Source organism: Elephantulus edwardii, unplaced genomic scaffold, assembly GCF_000299155.1.
Source record: "Elephantulus edwardii isolate Elephantulus edwardi_28Jun2011 unplaced genomic scaffold, EleEdw1.0 scaffold00001, whole genome shotgun sequence".
Classification (NCBI taxonomy): Eukaryota; Metazoa; Chordata; class Mammalia; order Macroscelidea; family Macroscelididae; genus Elephantulus; species Elephantulus edwardii.
The window spans coordinates 45458676-45478996 of NW_006399751.1; the positions used below are offsets into that span (position 1 = coordinate 45458676).

Genomic DNA, 20321 nt, shown 5'->3' on the forward strand with positions numbered 1-20321 from the left:
AAAAAAAAAAAAAAAAAAAAAGAATGGAAATGACCATCCTTAGAATATCCATTAAAGGTTTAAGCCTCAAACTCAAAGAGCAATAAAACATAAAAGCTCTGGTAAGGAAATAGGCAGACAGAGAATTATCTTTCAAAACAGACTATTAACGAGCATGTGAGCCATCACTGCAGAGATTTGTCAGAAAGCGTACAGCTGGCCTAATGTCAGAACCCTGAAAGTCACCTAGAATCCATTAAGCCATCCATTCATACACACAACCAAGCAACCAACCATCATTTTCAAGGACTGGTTGATTGTAGGAGAGAAAAAAACCCCTTTTTAAAAAAATATCCCCTAGTTGATTCTCTGTCATGGTGAGCCCATGTTTGTTAGAGGACAGCTGTGTTCCACAGAGTTGCCAGGGGCAGCTTTTCCTCCTCCTCCCTCCTCCTCCTCCTCATTATTATTATTATTTATGTGTGTGTGTGTGTGTGTGTGTGTACTGTCAAATCAGATCTGACTTGTACAGGAGGAGATTGTCCCTCCTTCTTCAGCAAGCAAAGCATCTGGTAGATTTGAACTGCACACTTCTGGGATTACAGTGCAGCTTCTTGCCACTAGGCCACCAGAGCTTGCCAACCAATGGCTTATTTTTTTCAGAAGATCACTAGGCCTTTCTTTCAGGGTACTTCAGACTGGATTAGAACCTTCGACCTTTCAGTCAGCAGCCACATGCATTAACCTGAGTACATCCAGACACTCCTACATGAGGAGATGCAGGGGTATAAAAAGGAGCATACTTTCCAGGAGGTTCAATAAAATAAATACAAAGTTTCACAACACCGTATCTGAGAGGCTAGAACCTAAGGTATCTGTAGAGAAGGAATACAGAAGACTAGACTTTGTGGGGACCTGAAAGTTGTGCTAAGGTGTGAGCGGACTTAGAATTCACCTAAGGCAGGAAAAGGAACATCACTCGGAGGCTCTGAGGAGTAGAGTGATATGATCAGGGAAATGGAGAAGACTGCTCAAAAAGATATTTAGGATATAAAATAGACATACAATGCCAAGGTTAAGGGTTAAAAATCTAGTTTGTAAAATCAGGCACAAAGATATTTAGCTGAGGAAATCTGTATACTGACTGGACAATGATGCTATTAAGGAAACCAGGTCAGTTGTTAGGTATCATAATGATGTTGTGGTTATTGACAGAGATGGTTTTATTTTTAAATACTCTAGAGCCTGAATTATTTGGAGTGAGATGTGTTTCTGTCAGAGAAGGAACTATGGCAAAATAGTAGCACTTATTAAATCTAAATGATGAAAATTAGTGTTATGAACAAATATGGTATGAGTCCATTATGATTTTAAAAAGTAAACAAATGATATATTCTTTGATAGTTTCCATAGATGGGTGGTGAGAGGGAAGGGGAGGAAAAAAAAGGGTGACAGAAAAGGTGGATAACAGATAAGGATGATGGATATACCGTTTGATAAATACACTTAATGTCAATAGAAAAAAAAAATCACACTTAACTCCAACTTCCCCCCAAATAAACTTTTTTTTATTTCCCAGTAGTAATAATGTAAAAGAATAGACCAAAAAATCTTTCCAATTAAAATTTTTTCCAATCTAAAAAAAAAAATTTCCAATCCCCCTTCCCTTTCCCCAAATCTATCAGCATACCAATGGTGAGATAAGGTTCTGAGTCATTTTAGTCATTCCTGCCCTCAAGTCAAGAATGATGAAGTCATCAGCCAAGAAGCAAAAATGAAGGAACAGCAACACTACAAAAGAAGCAGAAAGGGCTGGGCTGGGCAAGCTTTAGCAGGTGCTGGTGAGGACAAAGGAGGAACCAAGGTGGCTGAGGTTTAACCAGCGGTGCAGGACAAGAACAGGTGGAGGTGTGGTTCAGTGGTAGACTGCTCACTTTCCACTCAGGAGACCTGGGTTTCACTCCTGGCCAATGTGCCTTATGTCCACTTGTCGTCTGATTTGTGTGCTTCAATAATGCTGAACAGGTGTTTGCAAGACTTTTTGACTAAGACAGACTAGCAAGAAAGGCATGGCGATCTACTTTTGGAAATCAGACAATGAAAACCTATGGATTAAAATGATCTGACCCCCATGTGATCATGGGGGTGGCACAGAACTAGGTAATCCCAGTCACAAGTTAGAGGCCAACTTGAAGGCAATAAGAACATACGAAAGCAGTGGCTTGAGAATGAAATAGAAGCTTTGAAGGGAAAGGAGAGTTTCTGTGAGAATGAGGATGTGATTACTACTGACGTTTTTAGTTTGAGGGACCAAGAAGACACCAGAGTAGAAAGAAAAGCAGCAGAAAAGCAACACTTGCAAAAGTTTAGCTAGGCTTAAAAGAGCTGAAATTGAGGTAATAGTTTGCATCTGCATAGCTGCAAAAAAGATGCAATAGTCAAGAGGAAAGAATAGAGAAAAAAAAGATAAGGCAAAGAAAAAAGAAGCTCTGAGTTAACCCTCAGGTAGAATCTGAACTTGTCATGTGTGAGGAAGAAGTACTTGCAAGACAGACAAAAATGTAAACAGTCACAGGGATATAAGAGACTAGAGTTGTACAGAGACGCCATGAGCACCAAGGCTGAATGAAGTCTGAACAGGTCAAGTTTTGCTTGAAGTCAGGGAGAATGGGGACTTGACAATGACAGGATCTGGTTATTAATCATGCTCTGGGCACTGTAGAGTGCACTGAGTCAAGGAAGATGGACAAAAATCAGATCTGAGAGCTTAAAGAGTAATCGGGAGGTGAGGTAAGGAGCCCTGGTGGTGTTGCATGTAATCTGGGGGAGAAAGAGGTGCAATCTCCTACAATAAGGATTGATAGCCTCAGAAACTGGATGGAGGGTCACTAGGAGTTAGAACCAATTTAGTGGCAATGAGGGTAGGAAAGAATAAGAGATGAGGAAGATGTGGAGCCAGAACGCTTCTTAGAAGCAAGGATGGTGCGATCTCATCCCATGTATGTCGTTCATATTATCTATCAGGAGGGGCTGGTTCTTAGGAAGACATCAAGATTCATAAAGCAGAAAATCAGAGAAAAGAGGAAGACCCACAAGATGGACCGACAAAAGGGCTCTAGCTATGAGCTTCACCACAGGGACTGTGAGCTGCTAGGAGTTGGAACAGACTTGATGACAATGAACCCCAGCAGCACCGAGGAAGAAATAACAAGCAACATCATTTGGTGTTTATTACATGCCTGACGATATTCTAAATACTTGACACATTTAATCCTCAGTACAGCTGAGAAAAATGAGGTGGGGAAAGGCCAAGTACTTTGCCCAGAGTCACACAGCTGGGAAACAGCCCCGCCAAGACTGCCAGGTGGGCACTTGTAATTGGTTGCCCAACCCTAGATGAGCTCACTTGCTCATTGATTGCAGTTGAGGAGAAGCTGGCTCCCGGATGACTTTCCATAGGGTTTCCGAGGCTGTAAACTGCATGATAAGAGATTGCTCATCTTTCTCCTCAGGTGTTGCTGGTGGATGTGAACCATCAGAGAGGTACCACCTTTGGATTAGCAGCACAACTCTCTACAAATTACACCATTAGATAAACTGTTGTTGTCGTTAGGTGCTGTCGTATTAAGTATGACTCAGAGCGACCTTATGAGCAATAGATCTGAGTCCTGTCCTATCCTGTGCCGTCCTCACTATCTACGACACACTTGAGCCCATTGCTGCCATCACCATGTCAATCCATATTTGAAGTCTTCCTCTCTTTTACTGACCCATCACCCTTCCTAATACCATATTTGTTTCCAAAGTAGTAGGAGGTTGAGGAAGAAATAAAATCAAGAACAAAGGTGAAGAAAAAGAAAGATCCTTTCCCCCACTTTTTTTAGTGTCAAAGAACAGCAGAGAGGGACAGAGACTGCACAGAAATTGTGACACAGAAGGAAATGGAGGAGGCCCACTAAAGAGGTTGCTTCAAGTGGAAAGGAGGCCCACTGGTACAGAATGCAGGAATGGAAGATAGGGTGGGAATTCAAGGAGCTCAGAGGAGCACTGCTAGGGTGACGCCTGGCTCTAGAGCTGCTTGGAGTGGAAGCAATGGTGGAGACATCACCGTGGATGGCGGTAGACGTGCTACAGCATCAAGTGCTCCAGGGCTGAGTCCTTTATCACAAGTATACCTTCAAGAGCTTTCTAAGACTCACAAGTGCAAATAACAGGAATGTGTTTCCAAAAGGTGCTCCCAGTATACATGAGCAGAGCGGTAAACTAAGAAGACACCAGGGTTTCTCGAGTCTACCTGGCACTCATTAGAGAGTCACTGAGAACTGTCTTTTCAGACAGTCCATCAGCCAGAGACCAATCATTTACAAAAAGTTTGGAATTCAAAGGGGCCATGATCTAATAAGCATAAACAATGACTCATATAACTTCTCCTTGATCAAGACAAAAGAAGTGAGAGCGGGCTCTCAGGATCTCAATGTGACTGGAAAAAATATGGTCATGAGTCCCTTTTTTTAAAGGGCACAGAAACAACACTAGATTTCACTACAAAAATGAAAAAAATGAAGACATTTTGAGAAAATGTCCCAAGTATGCTCAAGCCCTCAGCACCAGAGCGTACCTCGCTCTACCCATTAAGACCACCAACTAATGCTATATTAACGATTTAAAAATCCTAGTGTAGGCTGGCAGGTTTGTTTATCCAAGAGTCTAAAGAGACTCTCAAGCTGGTGTAGGATTTTTAAATTTATTTTTGTTACACGAACACACACATCACACAATGCATTTTTCGATACAGAATGTTCACGGTTTCCACTTACTGTCATTGTTAGAGCCCGTTTCCATAACACCATAGGGAGGAGCCAGAAGTCCTGCCATATACTGTCGATATTTCTGAAAGACAAGATTATAAATTTAACACATGAATATTTACTCACTTTGAGCACTCATTTATTTACAGCTAAGAAAGCAGGAACTCAGGGGGTCACGAAGCCTCTGAACCTTGCATTTACAGAGCCATGGAACATGCTCTCTGGGTTCTCTGGTTAAATGAAAGATGGTGTGTTTGAAATACGTTTTCCTGGATATAGTGTGATGTGGTCCCTCTGCTTCTGGGAGTGAGGGGGGAGGTGTGCACAGTTTCCATCTCAGCTGGTTCATTTATATATTTAAGACTGATTAATGAATTGTGTGGGCTTTTCACCCTCCCTCCACCTTCATCTGCCCCCACCCACACCAACACATGCTCAGTTCTTTGTGGAGGGAAAAGGCACTTGGTTTTTATAGATGCAGATACAAACAAATGTGCTGCTTTCTTAATAGGTGAATGGTACTGAATCAGCCTCTTTCAAGGCAGAAAGAAATGCAGCTCTGGAGAAATATCTGCCTGAAAGAAGTTGATTTGATTCCATTTACCTACTTCCTTTTACACTGTACACCTGTTTGTTATGTGACCTCCAGATAAGTTTTTTAGTATGTTGTCAAAATAATTTGGCTTAATTTAGTAGCTTTTGCCCTCCCCTGGGCTGCATGCACTCCACTGACTTCTAGTCCAGCTTGCTCTTGGCTCTGGGGCTCATGCATATTGTGAGTCTGCATTGTTTTGCAGGGATAAGGCTTGGTGAACATCAGATGATTTCAAGCATCCAACATGAGTCGTGGCATTTTAGGAGAGAAAATGAACATTCAACATCATCTCTTCTCAAGTAATAAATACAGTCTCCTCCTCTCCCCAGAATGAAAGCTGGGCAATTTTATTTCTTGTACGGGGCCATGTATATTTATGGTTTGCAGCTCTGATGGCACATAAATGTTCAGCAGCATCAAATGAATCAACACTCCATAATGGGCTCGTGGGTTACACGGGCGTCAGCAGAAAGGCTTCATCTGTAGCAATGGGCAGCTGGCAGAACGGCACTCCAGCAACCATCTGGCCCATTTGGTAGATCTGAATGGTGTTTGTAATGTAACATTGATATTTTCTCAAAAGACCCTTCTTCTTAGCAAGATGTGACTATTTTTTAAAAAAAATCCTTTTTTTTTCTTTTCATTCTAAAGCAACTACATAGCACCTGCATGCAAACAGTAAAACATGATTTTCTTGCCTCTGAGTTAGCTAATCATTCAAACATACACACAAGACCCATCTATCACCCTGCATTCTTGATACTTTCTTTGAAAATTCACCAGTTCTGGTTTTCTTTTTTTTTTTCTTTTTTTTTTTTTTGGTTTTCTTCTTCAATATGATACCATCTACTTTTCTTCCTCGTAAGAGAAGCACTAACTAAGCACATTCCTGGGCATCACCCTCTGATGGACTCTGGACGGAAATGGCTCATAGTGTCAGAGGAGGATGCTTCTGTTCTTAGAAGAGTCTATGACTCCTACTGTCTTTTGAGTACTTTTCTTATCATTGGCAACTCCCTAATATACTCCTAAAAGAAAGAGTTCATGTTAAATTAAAATGACTTTTCCACTTTATTAGAAGCATTGTTTAAAATGCAACAGTTTGTCGCTGGTGGCTCAGTCTCCCTTAATTCTCAGGGCACACCATAAAGCACCTTTATGTGCTGATACTCCAGTGGAATAAGGCCTCACTTTTCACAGCACTGATGGTTGCTTTCTCATCGAAATCATCACTGGGCCTCTGCCAGTGGAAGTAGAAAACAGCACTTTCATCTATGCAGACACAGTTCTATGGGGAACAGAGTGTGGGCTGGAGTTCAGTGCATGTAGGAGCCCTTGTGTAGTGTAATAGTTAGCACACTCTGCTACAAACCAAAAGGTTGGGGGTTTGAATCCACCCAGAAGCATGTCAGAAAAAAAAAACAAAACAAAACCCCTCCAAACAACAAATCAACCCTTTAAAACTTAATGGAATGAGTATAGCTCTACTCCAACACACTGGGGTCACCATGAGTCAAAAATGAATTGTCAGCAACTAGTTTATAGACCTACTATGTGCCTGACACTGTCCTAGGTGCTGAAGAACAAGCAGAAAAGACCTTCTATCCTTCTGAAACTTCTGCCTCCAGCAACACAGGGCCCCCAGTCATACACATAAGGGGAATTTAATGCATCAACTGTTGAGTTTAAACTTTAACTTTTTAATGGAAAACTTCAAAACCCAAACAGAACAGCACAATTAACTATCACCCAGTGTCAAGCATTATTAACTACTAGCCATCAACACTTCCAACCACTTGCCACTTCAAAAGTATTTTGAACCAAATCCAAGACATGATTTAATTCATAAATATTTTAATAGGTATCTCTAATGATACGGATTCTCCCCCCCTCCCGCCAAAAAAAAAACACAATAACATTTTCACGACTGAAACACTTAAGATTTTAATAATATTCAAGTACTGCTCAAATTTCTAATTACCTTACAAATGCCATTGCTGAATTGAATTTGAAACTTAGTTTAGAGATGATTTCCCTAGGATACTCTTTAAAACTTGAACAGGAGTTATTCCCTGAAATTGTATTTTATTAACTAGCACACTAGCTCAAAAAGCAAAGAATTTCACACTTGAAAATTGTGCTCTTTTGAAAATTATTTCAATGAGATCAAATGGGCAACAGTTACTCTAGGACATACAAGAGAAGTTTGGGGACAGTCAGACTAATTAATGGGAGTAGAACAATTAGAATGAACATCAGGAAAAAGAATGCTGACACAATGCAAAAAATGTAACCAACGCCAATGAGTATTATGTGTCAACAACTCAACAATTGACTCACAGCTGACCCTCCAGTACGTTGCTCCAAGGCTGTAAATGGCATGGGAGGAGATAGTTAATCTTTCTCTTTCTCCCTCTATAGCAGCTGTGTTATGTGTCAATATCGTCAAATGGGAATATACCTGGCTGTGTATACTTTACCAAAAAGACAGTTAAATAAAACTCAACAGGGTTTACTTAATCATCTAACATCGACTACAGTACAATAATGAGTTTTCAATTTAGACAAGATTACAAAACCAGGATTCAAATATTTCTATCTGGAAATAAAAGGTCACCTTCTAAAACTGATGGGGGAACTTTAAAAAAAATAATCTGCCAACACTAGGAAATTGAATTCTTATGTAGCACCCTGCAGAGTCCCTTACACTAATTAGGATTAAAAACAACAAGCTAAATCAAAACCTACATTTTTAAAATGGGATTTCCAAATTATTTGCATATTACTTGATCTTTGGGCAGGATTTCATCTTCCAAGTACAAGCTAAAAGGCAACCTTGATTTTTTTTTTAAAAAAGGCAACCTTGAAAAGAAAATGCCATATGAAAATATGTTCAGCTTCACTCATAAGAGAAAAGAAAATTGCAATTACAGTACAGTATCATTTTTAACTCATCAGATCTGGTGAGAAAAAACCATTTCTCTTATATATTTCTTATAGGAGTATAAAATAATATAACCTTGATGGAAGGTAATTTAGAAGAATCTATCAAATTTGGGGAAGGAACATCTGTTAATCTACTTTCAAAAATCAGTCAAATAAAATGTTATGGGTCCCAGTGGCCTGATCCACAAGTCCTCATGGGGCAAGTACAGACCTGGTCAGGTTTCCGATCCACAGAATATACAGAGTTACCACACAGTGAATACACAGCAGCTAACATGCACAATGGTCACATTTAGAAATTGCACATATGCAAATTCTATTTGATCAGGCAATTTAACAATTTTTCAGGGGTTCTGGTGGAAAATTTTGGAATTCTCCCTGCCTGCTGTGTACCTAGGAGGATACAGGTGTATCACAAGTCAAGCACAGAAATGCTCAAAGTAAGATTGTTTATAATAACCCTAAAGTAGAAAACAAAAAAAAATCTAATAGTGTTTGTCATCAGAGAAGAGGGATAAATTGAGATAGATGCATAAAACAAAATTTTGTAGAGTAATGGAAAGGGAAAAAAATGTGTATTTCCTTTGATTGGGTAAGGCACTTTTCTTAGAGAATGGTTGGAGAGCATCCTGAAATACTTTAATGCACGTGCAAAGGCACAGATAGATACATGAATATTCTTCAAAGAAGAGTCTGTAAATGCAAACAAGACCACAAAACCAAGCAGGAAATCACCCAAATGTCCACCAGCAGAGGAAATCTAGGTTACTTCATGATAAATGGACAATAATGGGTTATGTCCTGAAAAAGAAATCATGTTCTATCAACTCAATGGAACAACATGAGTCATTAAAAAGAATGGAGGAGAGTGATCTACAATAATATTGAGGAGTGTCCACGGTACATTGTTACACTGAAAAAAAGAAAACTAGACAGTGGCTATCCATTATATACAAAATATCTTGTGGATAGTGTGCTACATTCCATGGGGATAAAAGAATTGATGTGCACATGTACGTGTGAATACGCCTGAAAATTCAGAACTCTTTGGGAGGATGCACAAAATATGATAACAACAAGGATATCCTCTGGGAAATGGATCCGGTGGTGGAGGGACAGGTGGGGGGTGTTGTCACTGTACATCTTGTAGAACTTCCTACTTTTGTACCATGTACAGCTGCTACCTCTGGGATCCACAGCAGCTCATGTTATTCTCTACTTTATATTTAATATTAACATTATACTTCAAGTGAATAAAAGTTCCCACCATTAAAATAAGCAAATGAAATATATGCAAGCATACCCAAGTCAAACACACAAACAATTTAGGACAGAAGGAGGGAAGGAATTAAGGAAAATAAAAAGATCACATGTGGATGCTCTGGTCAACATTCCCAGCTGGCCCTCATCTTTGGGTCATCCCAGAAGAAGCCAACATGAGAGAAAACTTCCAGATAATTCCAGCCCTCAACCATTCTCTAGTCATTCCTGTGCTCTTAGACAAGGGTCCAGATGTTATGAAGCAGGTATCATCATCACCTATCACCTTTCTGACCTATAAAATCTGTGGGCATAATAAAGCAGTTGCTGAGGGAGGCTCAGCTATAGAGAAGAAGACCTCCCATGAGAGGACTGACTTGGTGACAGCAGCAATGGGCGCAGATGATGATGAGATGACGAGACTGGCACAGTATAGGGCAGGGTTCAGGTCTGTTGTGCATAATAGGGTCACTATGGGTCATCCTCTGAAGGCATGTAACAACACCACAAACTTTTATTAAATTTGTCATTGTTTTATACATAGCAAGAGATAAACAGAACAAAATTTGTTAACTGTAAATTTTGGAGGTACTGGAACAAACCCTAATATCTAAAACATGAAGACTAATTTTGGAACTGAAAGCTGAGCGTAGCCTAGTGGGGCCAGAGGAGACTGTCAATGAAGACTTGAATCAAAGTGAGGAACATTATTGATAAATTAATGGATATGGTCCTTGCTATGCAAAGGTCAGCAAAACTGACGCTTGCTGCAATATATAAAATGGAACTGTACCTGATGAACTGATGGGGCTGGCTAAGGATTATTTTCAGTCAGAATGTCAAGTATAAACTTGTTTCTGTCAGCCCATTAGATAGAAATGCTCAAAGCAAGGAATCACTTACTTTTCAATCAGAACTGCAATCAGAAAAAAGATAAAGGATCCAGAACTTGTAAATTTGAAAAACAAAGTTCTACATACAGGTATGAAAGGGCTTCATGACAAAGATCACAGAGAACACACTGGGAGGAAAACAGAGCCTCAAACTAAAAATGGGGTCTGGAATGAACCTGTAAAGCTTCTCTTAAGACTGTAGAAAGACTGAAACAGGGATCATTTCAACTACACAAAACAATGTAAATATATATGTAAGTGGGTATGTGTTTACATGTGAGCACATCTTTTGCCTAATGGAACAGATTATAAATTGATACATAAGAAATCAGATGACTGGAGGCCAGAATGAAGGCTGCGTAGTGGAATGGACTTAGGTGCGAGGGACTGTATAACAATGAAATAATTTTTCTTTTACTTTTCAAAGAGAAGAGAGAATTGGGGAGAGAGATGGACAGGGAGAAAAGTGCAATAATGAATGAAGGGAAATCCAAAGTCTCTGTAAACTCTCATTAAAATTGATTCATAAAAATGAGAGGAAAAAAAAGAAACCCTTCAGGACCTTCATCCACTACCAGTGGGAATGTAAAACGGTACCACTGCTGTGAACAAGAGATGAGAAGTTTCTCAAAAAGCTTAACTGCTTTATGACCCAGCAATCTCAGTTTTAGGTACATACCCAAAAGAAGGCAGGGAAGGAACACAAACAGAAACATACACACCAATGTTATGGCATCAGTTTTAACAGTTGTGAAAATGTAGCAACATCAACATGTCAATCAAAAAAAGAACAGAATCCAAAAGGTGGTATCCACACAGGTGGAACAGTACTCACCCATAAAAAGAAATGAAGCTTGGATGCACACCCTGGAAACAGCATGCTGTGTAAAGCCAAGAAAGGACAAACACAATGCCCTTTCACTTGTATAAAATAAGCAACTGTACAGCAATCAACAATTATTAATCACAAGGGTGAGAGGAAGGGGGAGTTTCTGCTTAGGGATATTGAAATTATGCGAATAGAATGTTTGCTAAAAGATAGCAAGAATGGCTACAGAGCTGGAAGAATAGAATCAGTGTCAGTGGGGGTTGTTGAATTGGCATGCATTTTACTGTGTGTTTTAATTTTTAGCACAATTTTAAAGAAAGAAAAAGAAATCTATCAAGGCTTTAAACAAATTATGTAAGTTTGTATGAAAGAGATGAAGATAGCAAATAACAAAAAGAATTCTTCAGACCTCAGAACTTTGTGAGCAAGAAGCAGGTGAGAAAACTACACAGCTACAACATGAGCCACTTTTATGAAAAAGGAAGATTAACTTGGAGGGTAGAACTGCGAGCCTGGATGGTAGAACTGAAGGCCACAGAAAACAGCTCCCAGGGCGAAGAGAACTGGACTCCAATCAAGGAACTCGTGGCCTGTGTTGCTCAGCTGGACTTCAGGACTGCTGTGGGCTGGTGACTATGAGAGGCCTCTCACTCCACCTTATCCATTCTGTAATAAGGTATCTGTGGTAATCCTGTCCCCAACAGCCACCGGGGGTTGAGTGGAGCAGGTAACTGGCTCTTCCACTCACAGATCAAGGAACTGTACCCAAGAGATTGCATCTCAGGGGCCACATCCATATCTTGAGGTGATTTAAATAATGAAATCCTGGACTTGGAAATGATACTATAACAAGAGAAGACTTTGGGGGTCCTGGGAAAGGAGAAACTGGCCTTTATAGGTTGGAAGACTATGAATTGTAGCCTGAAGTGTAGTTTAGAAATAATGGCCACATTCCATACACTCTTTTGAAATGTGACTCTGCTTCGTCAAGAGAGAAATTTCATTCCATTCCCCTTGACCTTCGGCTGGCCTTGGTGACTGACTATCTATAAACAACAGACTCGAGTGGATATGATGCTGCATGACTTCTGAGGCCAGATCAGCAGACACCTTGCAGCTTCTCGCAGGGACCCTGTGGAAGCCTGCTCTTCAAGAGCTCTCTGTGGGGATGCTCCCTCTCAGAACCAAGCTGCCATGCTGTGAGAAGCCCAAGTCACAGGGAGAGGCCACATGTTAGTTCTCCAGTCGACAGGTGAGCTGAGCTCAGCCAAATCAAGCCAGCTCCCCGTGGTTCAAATCAACTCGATCCTGTACATCTTCTCAGTTAAAACCATCCAGTGTGGAGTGGGGGTGGGGTCGGGGTGGGAAGGAAAACCACAAAAAACAACAAGCAAACATGGCCCTTTAACAATTCCTGACCCACAGAACCCACAAGATGATGGCAGTATTTTGCCATCAAGTTTGGTGTGGTTTATTAGACAGTAATAGATAAGTAGGATGGTGCCCTCCCAGAGATGAAATTGTTCTATTTGATGTGAATAAGTTTCTTCATTGATTATATGGGAATGACTTCCTTGAAATATCAAGGAGTTACCAGAGCTACTGTGCATAGGGTCACTAAGGATCAACTGGCAATTCAATGGTACATAATAACAACAACAATTTGTTGTTATTATGTTATGTGTCATCAAGTCAGAACTGACACATAACTGACCTTACAGTGTGTTTTTCAAAGACAGTAAATAGTATGAGAGAAAAATGCTCATCATTCTCCTGTGGAGCAGCTGGTGGCTTTGAACTGCCTACCTTCGAGTTGGTAGCCCAATTTCTTACCTTTGGTCCACCAGAACTCTCCTCTCCTTAAGAGAGTAGTGTACAAAGTGTGGTCCTCAAAGTGGTGAGTAACCACTGTCTTTGTTCATAGGGTTTATAAAGACATTGCCTAGAGATTACTGCAAAGGATAGAGACATAGGGATCCTGTGTTGGTGCAGTGACAAATAAAGGCTAAACCAGTTGTGTCCCTTGGCCTGGGGGATTCTGGGGACCTAAGCTGGGAACACTCTTGGCCGAGCACTAAAGGATTACCCACCGTACCCATCTGGCAGGGGCTAGACCAGCAGAGTCGTCCTGCACCAAGGCCTGCATCATTCTGAGTGAGTGGCACCTGACAGCAAGGACAGTCGTACAAGGTACACAGAGCCCTTTCTCTCTTGGCTTACCCACGGAGATTGGAGAAATCCTCTTTCAACTATAAAATCCTCCAGAACTAAGAGATGTTGGAGGGTTAGATACTGGACTCCTTTCAGCTCCAGTGAAGAATTAAAAAATAAGAGGGAGAAATGACTGTATTTGTGAGCCAAGAGATGGACTGGTACAGTATCTGGGACAATGGGGATTGGTGTGTCAAAATCAGTGAGACTGGCTCAGGACAGGGAAGGATTCAGAGCTGCTGTATATGGGGTCGCTATAGGTCGCAGGCCACTTAATGGCACATAAAAACATACTATATTGGTTGTTTCTATTTAAACCTCTTACTTAGAGTCAACAAGACCTCACAGAGGGCCTTTGTATTTAAAAGTTGGTTGTTATATTTTGGAGGAACATTCTTCTAAGTGGTACAGCACTCTTTTGTCAATATGCTGTACTGAGGTAACCTCGGGTTACTGTGATGTTAAATCTTGTGCCATTGGGGTATCAAATGGCATAACAGTTACCCATGGTGGACAGTATTTGATGCAGTTCCCAGTTTAAGACAGGTTTGGAAGCAGGAGTGGCATCCACTTCCTAAACAACATGCCTCTGGAAACTCTATGAGCTTGGAGAAACAACGATAGTTACAGAAAGGCTTCACTTCTTTTGTTCACAGAGTCACTATGAGTCATGCTTGACTTGACAGCAATCAACAACAGATTTCTGTATAAGTCTGTCTATAGAAATATGAAAGCTACTTCATATTTTCTGAGAAACAGAATGAAACTAAAGGGAATTAATTAAGGCCACACTTAACAAGGTTCAACCATGGAGGCCAGCACAGGCCAGTTTCAATCAAAAGTGAGCAGTTTTTCAGGGGAGACAAAGCAGATCTTTATGGTCATTCTTCCATGTCACCCCCATACAGACTTCCCACACCCCAACAACTAAGACTACAGTAGTGGCCTGGGTCCCTGCAAACCCTTCCTTTCACTCCAACACACTCTAATGCTTTAGTGACTAGACAACTTTATTACATTTTCAAATAGTCTTATGAAATGCCTTGAATGAAAGTCAATGGTAGGTTGAAGGCAAGAACAGAATGCTGAATGATGTGCTGAAGGCAGAATGGGACAGTGGATGAGGGCCATTCATGCCGAAAAATAGGCCAGCAGGAGCTTTCTCTCATTGTTCAGAGAAACTTCCACAGTAGCCCTTTCAGGCTGGGTGTTTGTGTGTGTATATATTTTTAATTTTTTTTTATTTTATTATTTGTGCACGTGCGTGTACCGTCAAATCAGATCTGACTGGTACAGGAGGAGATTGTCCCTCCTTTCCCGGCATAGCATCTGGTGGATCCGAACCGTGCTCCTCTGGGATTGCAGTGCAGCTTCTTGCCACTAGGCCACCAGAGCTCCCCCATGTGTGTATATATGCATGAGGGAAGCAGGTGGAGGGCCCAGGAGAGCACCAGATCTGTCTCTGTGGCCCAAGGTCACATGTCTATCAGAAAGGCCATTCTGCCACAGACATTGATGTAGATGATGAGAAATTCTTGGCTTGTAAATTCCTACAGACCCACGCTTCCTGAACACATCAGAATCTCTGTGGGGAGATGGGAAAGCAGATATCCAAATGATAAACAAAGAACAAGGCCCGCAAGGATCTCAGGAGGGAGCAACTTGATAAATTTAGTCTCTAGGATCTACTTCTGGTGTTGTTACCATGCTGGGTCACTTCAGACAAGTCCTCATCTCTCTGGCTTAACTTTTCCTCAGTAAATTGACTGTTTTGAATTAGATCACAGGCACTGAAACTTAGTTCAGCAAAACCTTGGGGTTCCCTGAAGGCCCTCAGGTAAGGGTTAATCAAGCAAAAAGAGGCCCCGTCCTTCAGTCCCACACCAACTGGAGCAGCTTTTTTTTTTCTTTTCTGTTTATATTAAGAGTTCCAAGAGCAATTCCATTTGAAAGGACAGTTCTCCTCTTCAAAAAAATAAAGTTTTCAAACCTCTAACTGGACAGCTGTTAATCAAAGAACTCCATGAAAAAACACCTAAGACCAGTTTTGGATTTGTCTGTGAAGTGTCAGGAGCTCTGCTTTCTGTGGGACTGACTTCTGTGGCTGTAGATAGTGACAGTTTGCCCCATAAACCTCCACAGAGGAACAATTTCTAAACAAAACTTGTACCTAAGCATTTAGTTGAGATGCAGCACTGAGCAATGCTGACCTTCTTAAAAGTGAGGTGTGCAGACCCCTGGTGTGGCAGCCAACAGGGCAGACGGGATAAACAAGGGCTCTTTCAGAAGCGTCTCTTTCACTCTATGTCAAGTAGTTGGAAAGATTATTTTTATACTTTTTGTATTATAGTGTCTAAAACTAAATTTGCATATATTTTAAAGATTAAAGCATAAGACTTCAAAGGCATTTTGAGCTTGCTGCTGGCTACTTCTAACTACAAAGGGTCTAGACCCCAGGCATTGTGTATTGATTTCCTCTGCATTAGAGGAACTTCAGTGGAAAAACCCAAGAACCTCTGATGTTATGGAAAGAGTGCAGACATTGGATTCACACAGACTAGGGTTCTAATTCTGATTTTACATGTATAAACTGGGGAAAATCCTTACTTCAGTTTTCTAGGTAAAGAAATTTGGATAGTAACATTAGTATTTAAGGATCATTTTGAGGATTAGAAATAAAATCCATGAGAGGGCTCATCACATGTTAGGCACTTAATAAGTGGTTATTGTTGTGTAATACAGATTTGGAACCAACACATAGCTGACCCTCTAGCGGATTTTCACAGGCAGTAAGTTGCATGGGAGGAGACTGCCCAACTTTCTCCTGCAAAGTAGCTGTGGATTCGAACCACGTATCTTTGGGTTGGCAGTGCAATTTCTTATCACCAAGCCACAAGAGCTCCATTAATAAAATTGTCATTATAATAATAACATTGAAAATAGTAGTCATAAACCATAACTTAAACAAACTAAATATACTTATTTCCAAGGCAAATAGCTTTTTTGTTTCATAAAAGAATAATTTCTACATTGCAACTTCATATTACTAGTACTGTTGATTTACACACAGTATAACCAGTTCTGGGCATTCAATATTGACACTTCCCATGTATCAGGGTAGAACTGTGCTTCACAGACTTTTCAATGGCTGATATGTAAATATGGAACTCTGGCAAAACAGTGCATAGAGAGTTATGCTGGTAACCTCAAAGGGGTACTTCTCTGGGGTTCGCATATACCAGTGGCTCTGCAGGAGTAAGATGGACAATCTCCTTCCATGTGATCGGTGGCACTACTACGAGTTGGTTCTGACTTGAGGGGTGGGAGGAGTTTCAACTGCTGATCTTTTAGTTAGCAGTTAAGACTTTAATCACTGTACCACCACAGTCCTACACACATATGCTACAAAGACCTGCAGTGCACCTACTGATCGACCTGCTAAAAGATTCTATGGAGAAATAAGACTTCAAATACTCCATTTTCTTAAGTGAGTTTATAAGATACTACTTATTTTAGACTACTTATTTTATATTTTGATGATAAAACAGTCCACGTGGAAAGCAAGTTCCAAAGTGTTGGAGCAAGTGATAAGTGAAAGAGAAAAAGCCCAGAAAGAACATAACAAGAGTTAAGTAAAGACTTTTAGCTAGCAGGGCATCTTATTAATAAAGTCCTTTTAAAGAAATGTAATCTGTAGGTTGAAACTGGCCCTTTTCTAAAGCAAAGTCAGCATGTGTGGCCCAGGATAAAGGGAGGAAGGAGGGTCAGATGCCAGCCCCATAATGGAATTGCAGATGTGTCACAAGCTAGACCAGTGTTTTCTAGGAAGAGACAAAAGATGACAGAATGGAAAGTCTAAAACCCCGTCCACCTCTAGGCCTGCCTAGACCACGGAGGGACTGAGTGAAGGCTGACAGACACCACACATGGAGATCATGGGCAGGATAACTCCAACAATGCACCATAAGCCCAGAGCCCTGTCCAGGGGCTGTTCCTGTCCAATGGAGGGAATGTATAATTTTTTGTCTCGCACCTTAAATCATAATTGCTCAAGTCAATTCCAACTCAGAGTGATCCCATGCATGTCAGAGTAGAACAGTGCTATGTAGGATTTCAATGGCTGAATTTTAGACCAGGCTGTTTTCCAGGCTTTTCTTCCAAAGTGCTTTTGGGTGGGTTCATACTTCCAGTTCTTTGGTTCACAGCTGAGTATATTAACTGGAAGATTCCATATGGCCTGGCTGTAGTCCAGAAGATTGTGTACAAAATTTGGGATGAGGTTTATAGAAAACCAAGTATAACAGAAATATTTTATCTTCTGTCAGATGCATCACAGCTGGCAAAGTAGGACTTACAGAGAATAATGGAATGAAGGCAGCGTGGTACCTCAAGTTGAGACTCTACAAAAAAGAGGAGAAAAGTTCTGACCAGGCAGGACTCTCTAGCCTGAAGGTCCAGATCTTCCTAGCATACTCTGAGCCCTTTCTGGTATTTCTCTAAGCTCACTACAAGCTTACACGTATATCAGCAGAAGCGTCCACCAGATGTAATCCTCCTTTTCCTTGCATACTTATTTACATTCTCAAATTTATTAAGAAAAAATTCTCCTATTGTGTGGTTCAATATTGAAAGCAAAGCCTATAGAACAGGTGTCAGGGCAGCACACACTGCCCCTACATTCCTGTCTGGCCACCAGCAGCCAGGCGTGCACTGGAGCCCTGGGAGCAACCCTTCCCAGCAACAGCCCCCTGAGGTCCTCCTCCTCTTGGACAATCATGAGGCTTCAGAAAAATCTTAAGTATCTCCACAGTGGTATGCATCTGAGGTCCCTAGGCCAAGATAATCAGCACTAGGGAAGCAATCAAAATAAGGAGTCATGATGAGGATGATTAAACAGACACTATGGTGCACACTTAGAAAGGAGCCTGGGCTCCAAACAGGGACAGACTAATGAGAGAGCTTGGTGAGAAGGAACTGAGGAGGAGAGCAGAAGCTGACCTGGGCATGTGGGACTCTGTCTCTTCAGAATGAGTCATCCATTGTTGTTGTTGTTAAGTGCTGTCGAGTCGCAGGCGACTCATAGCGACCCTATGAAGGAGAGTCCTCGGCGCTTGGGTGCCTTTCATTCATTACATATTTACTAATCAGCTGCCACTGAGTTGATGCCAACTCATGGTTACCTCAAAGGTGTCAGGGTAGAACTGGCAACCATAGGGTTTTCAGTGTCTGATTTTTCAGAAGGAGGTCACCAGGTACTTCTGAGGCACTTCTACGTGGGCTCAAATATCTAGGCTTTCGGCTAGCAGCTGAGCTCTTAAACAGTTTGTGCCACCCAAGGATGCCCCCCTCCATTTTCAATTCCCCATTTTACCTCAAGGTATTAAGCTGAGAGTGCTTTGGATGTAATGAGAAGAGATCTTTCGTTCTGTATCGAAAAGATCCAGATAACACATAGTATCTAATAGTGATGTAAAGTTACATTCCTCTTTTTTCCTCCTTCTCGGCAAGAATTCTTTAACAAGTTCTGCATGATGAGAAAATGGACGCAAAATATTGCTCTGAATTCTTAGAGGACTGGAGGTTTTAAAGCACATGACAGTGGGGATGGGGAGGAGAGGAAAAGGCACAGGAGTTATAAATGGAAATATTCAAGTCTAATTTCTCTGTTTACCCTTTTAAAGCTACATGTACTGCTTTCCCCACAACAGATCGTTGGCACGACTGAGTTTACCTCCAATGCCAAGTTTCTCTGTTTCCTTGTTGCTTGATTTCTATAGCATTGACAAAATAAGGCACAAAGAACCTTCAACACCACTTCTTCAATGGTGTTTAATTACATCCTTTGGCCCTATTATAGATATGTCTAAATGGAGGCAATTTTCTGCTTGCCAATTCATGCCATTTTTTAATTCATAACCAACGTGCCAAGAGCAATAGTTTGGAGTGTGGTAATCACAAAAAGTTCTCACAGAAGAAGTTATGTAAACCCAAGCCACATAAGAATCCTAGAATGAAATTCAAGTGGGATGACTCTATCAGCTATCCACGGCTGACAAGTCGATTTCTAACTTGTTCCTACACTCTGGTGGCGCAGGCTGCAGTAAGCAGCACTGCTAATCTGAAGGCCGGGGCTTTCTGGTGATTTGAATCCACAAGGTACTTGGAAGGAGAAAAAGGGGCAATCCACTTGTGTGATTTATAGCCTCTAAAAACCCACAGGAGGGTCAGCTATGAGTCAGTTGTAATGTGACAGCAATGAGCAAGAATGTGTACTGTCCTACATGAAGGAACCTAAAATTCCAGTCGCTGGGAATAGGATTCCTAAAGTAATCTCAAGTGGAAGCAGAATTATTAGCTACAAAGAATAATAATCAGTAGTCACTAAGTTGATTCTTTTTTGCTGACATATTTTCCCCTTTTAATTGTGATTTTAGTAAAAGTTTACAGAATGGATGGGTTTTCTTTCATTCATTGAAATACATTTTCCTCCCTCTTCCAATTAACTTTATAATGCAAGTCTTTTCCTATTTTTTGTCATACATGGAATGTCTAGTCATTTATTCCTTTCATATAGGCCTTCTCTTTTCCATAAAAACAACAACGGAGGACCGGAAGATGGTGGAGGTGGAGAGCACAGTGTGAAGAGCCAGAGGGATAGCAGCCTGCGTAGAGAGGATACCAGAGAGTACTTTATGCTCCACAGAGACTGACCATCACAGCGTGACGCGAACAGTAGGATTTTGAATCAGAACTTTTGCTAATACATTATTTTAGAAGCTTTAAAAACCAGAGCCCTGCCT

The 20321-nt window shown here is 41.0% G+C and overlaps 1 protein-coding gene across 4 annotated transcripts in view; it reads right to left on the reverse strand.

The window, feature by feature from the left end:
• RAPGEF4 (Rap guanine nucleotide exchange factor (GEF) 4) overlaps positions 1-20321 on the reverse strand; it is a 423137-nt gene that overhangs the window by 166085 nt on the left and 236731 nt on the right. For all 4 annotated transcript variants that reach the window (XM_006878827.1, XM_006878828.1, XM_006878830.1 and 1 more), the window contains one exon: positions 4797-4869. In XM_006878827.1, coding sequence (XP_006878889.1) covers positions 4797-4869 — 73 coding nt within the window. The remainder of the gene's footprint in view (positions 1-4796; positions 4870-20321) is intronic.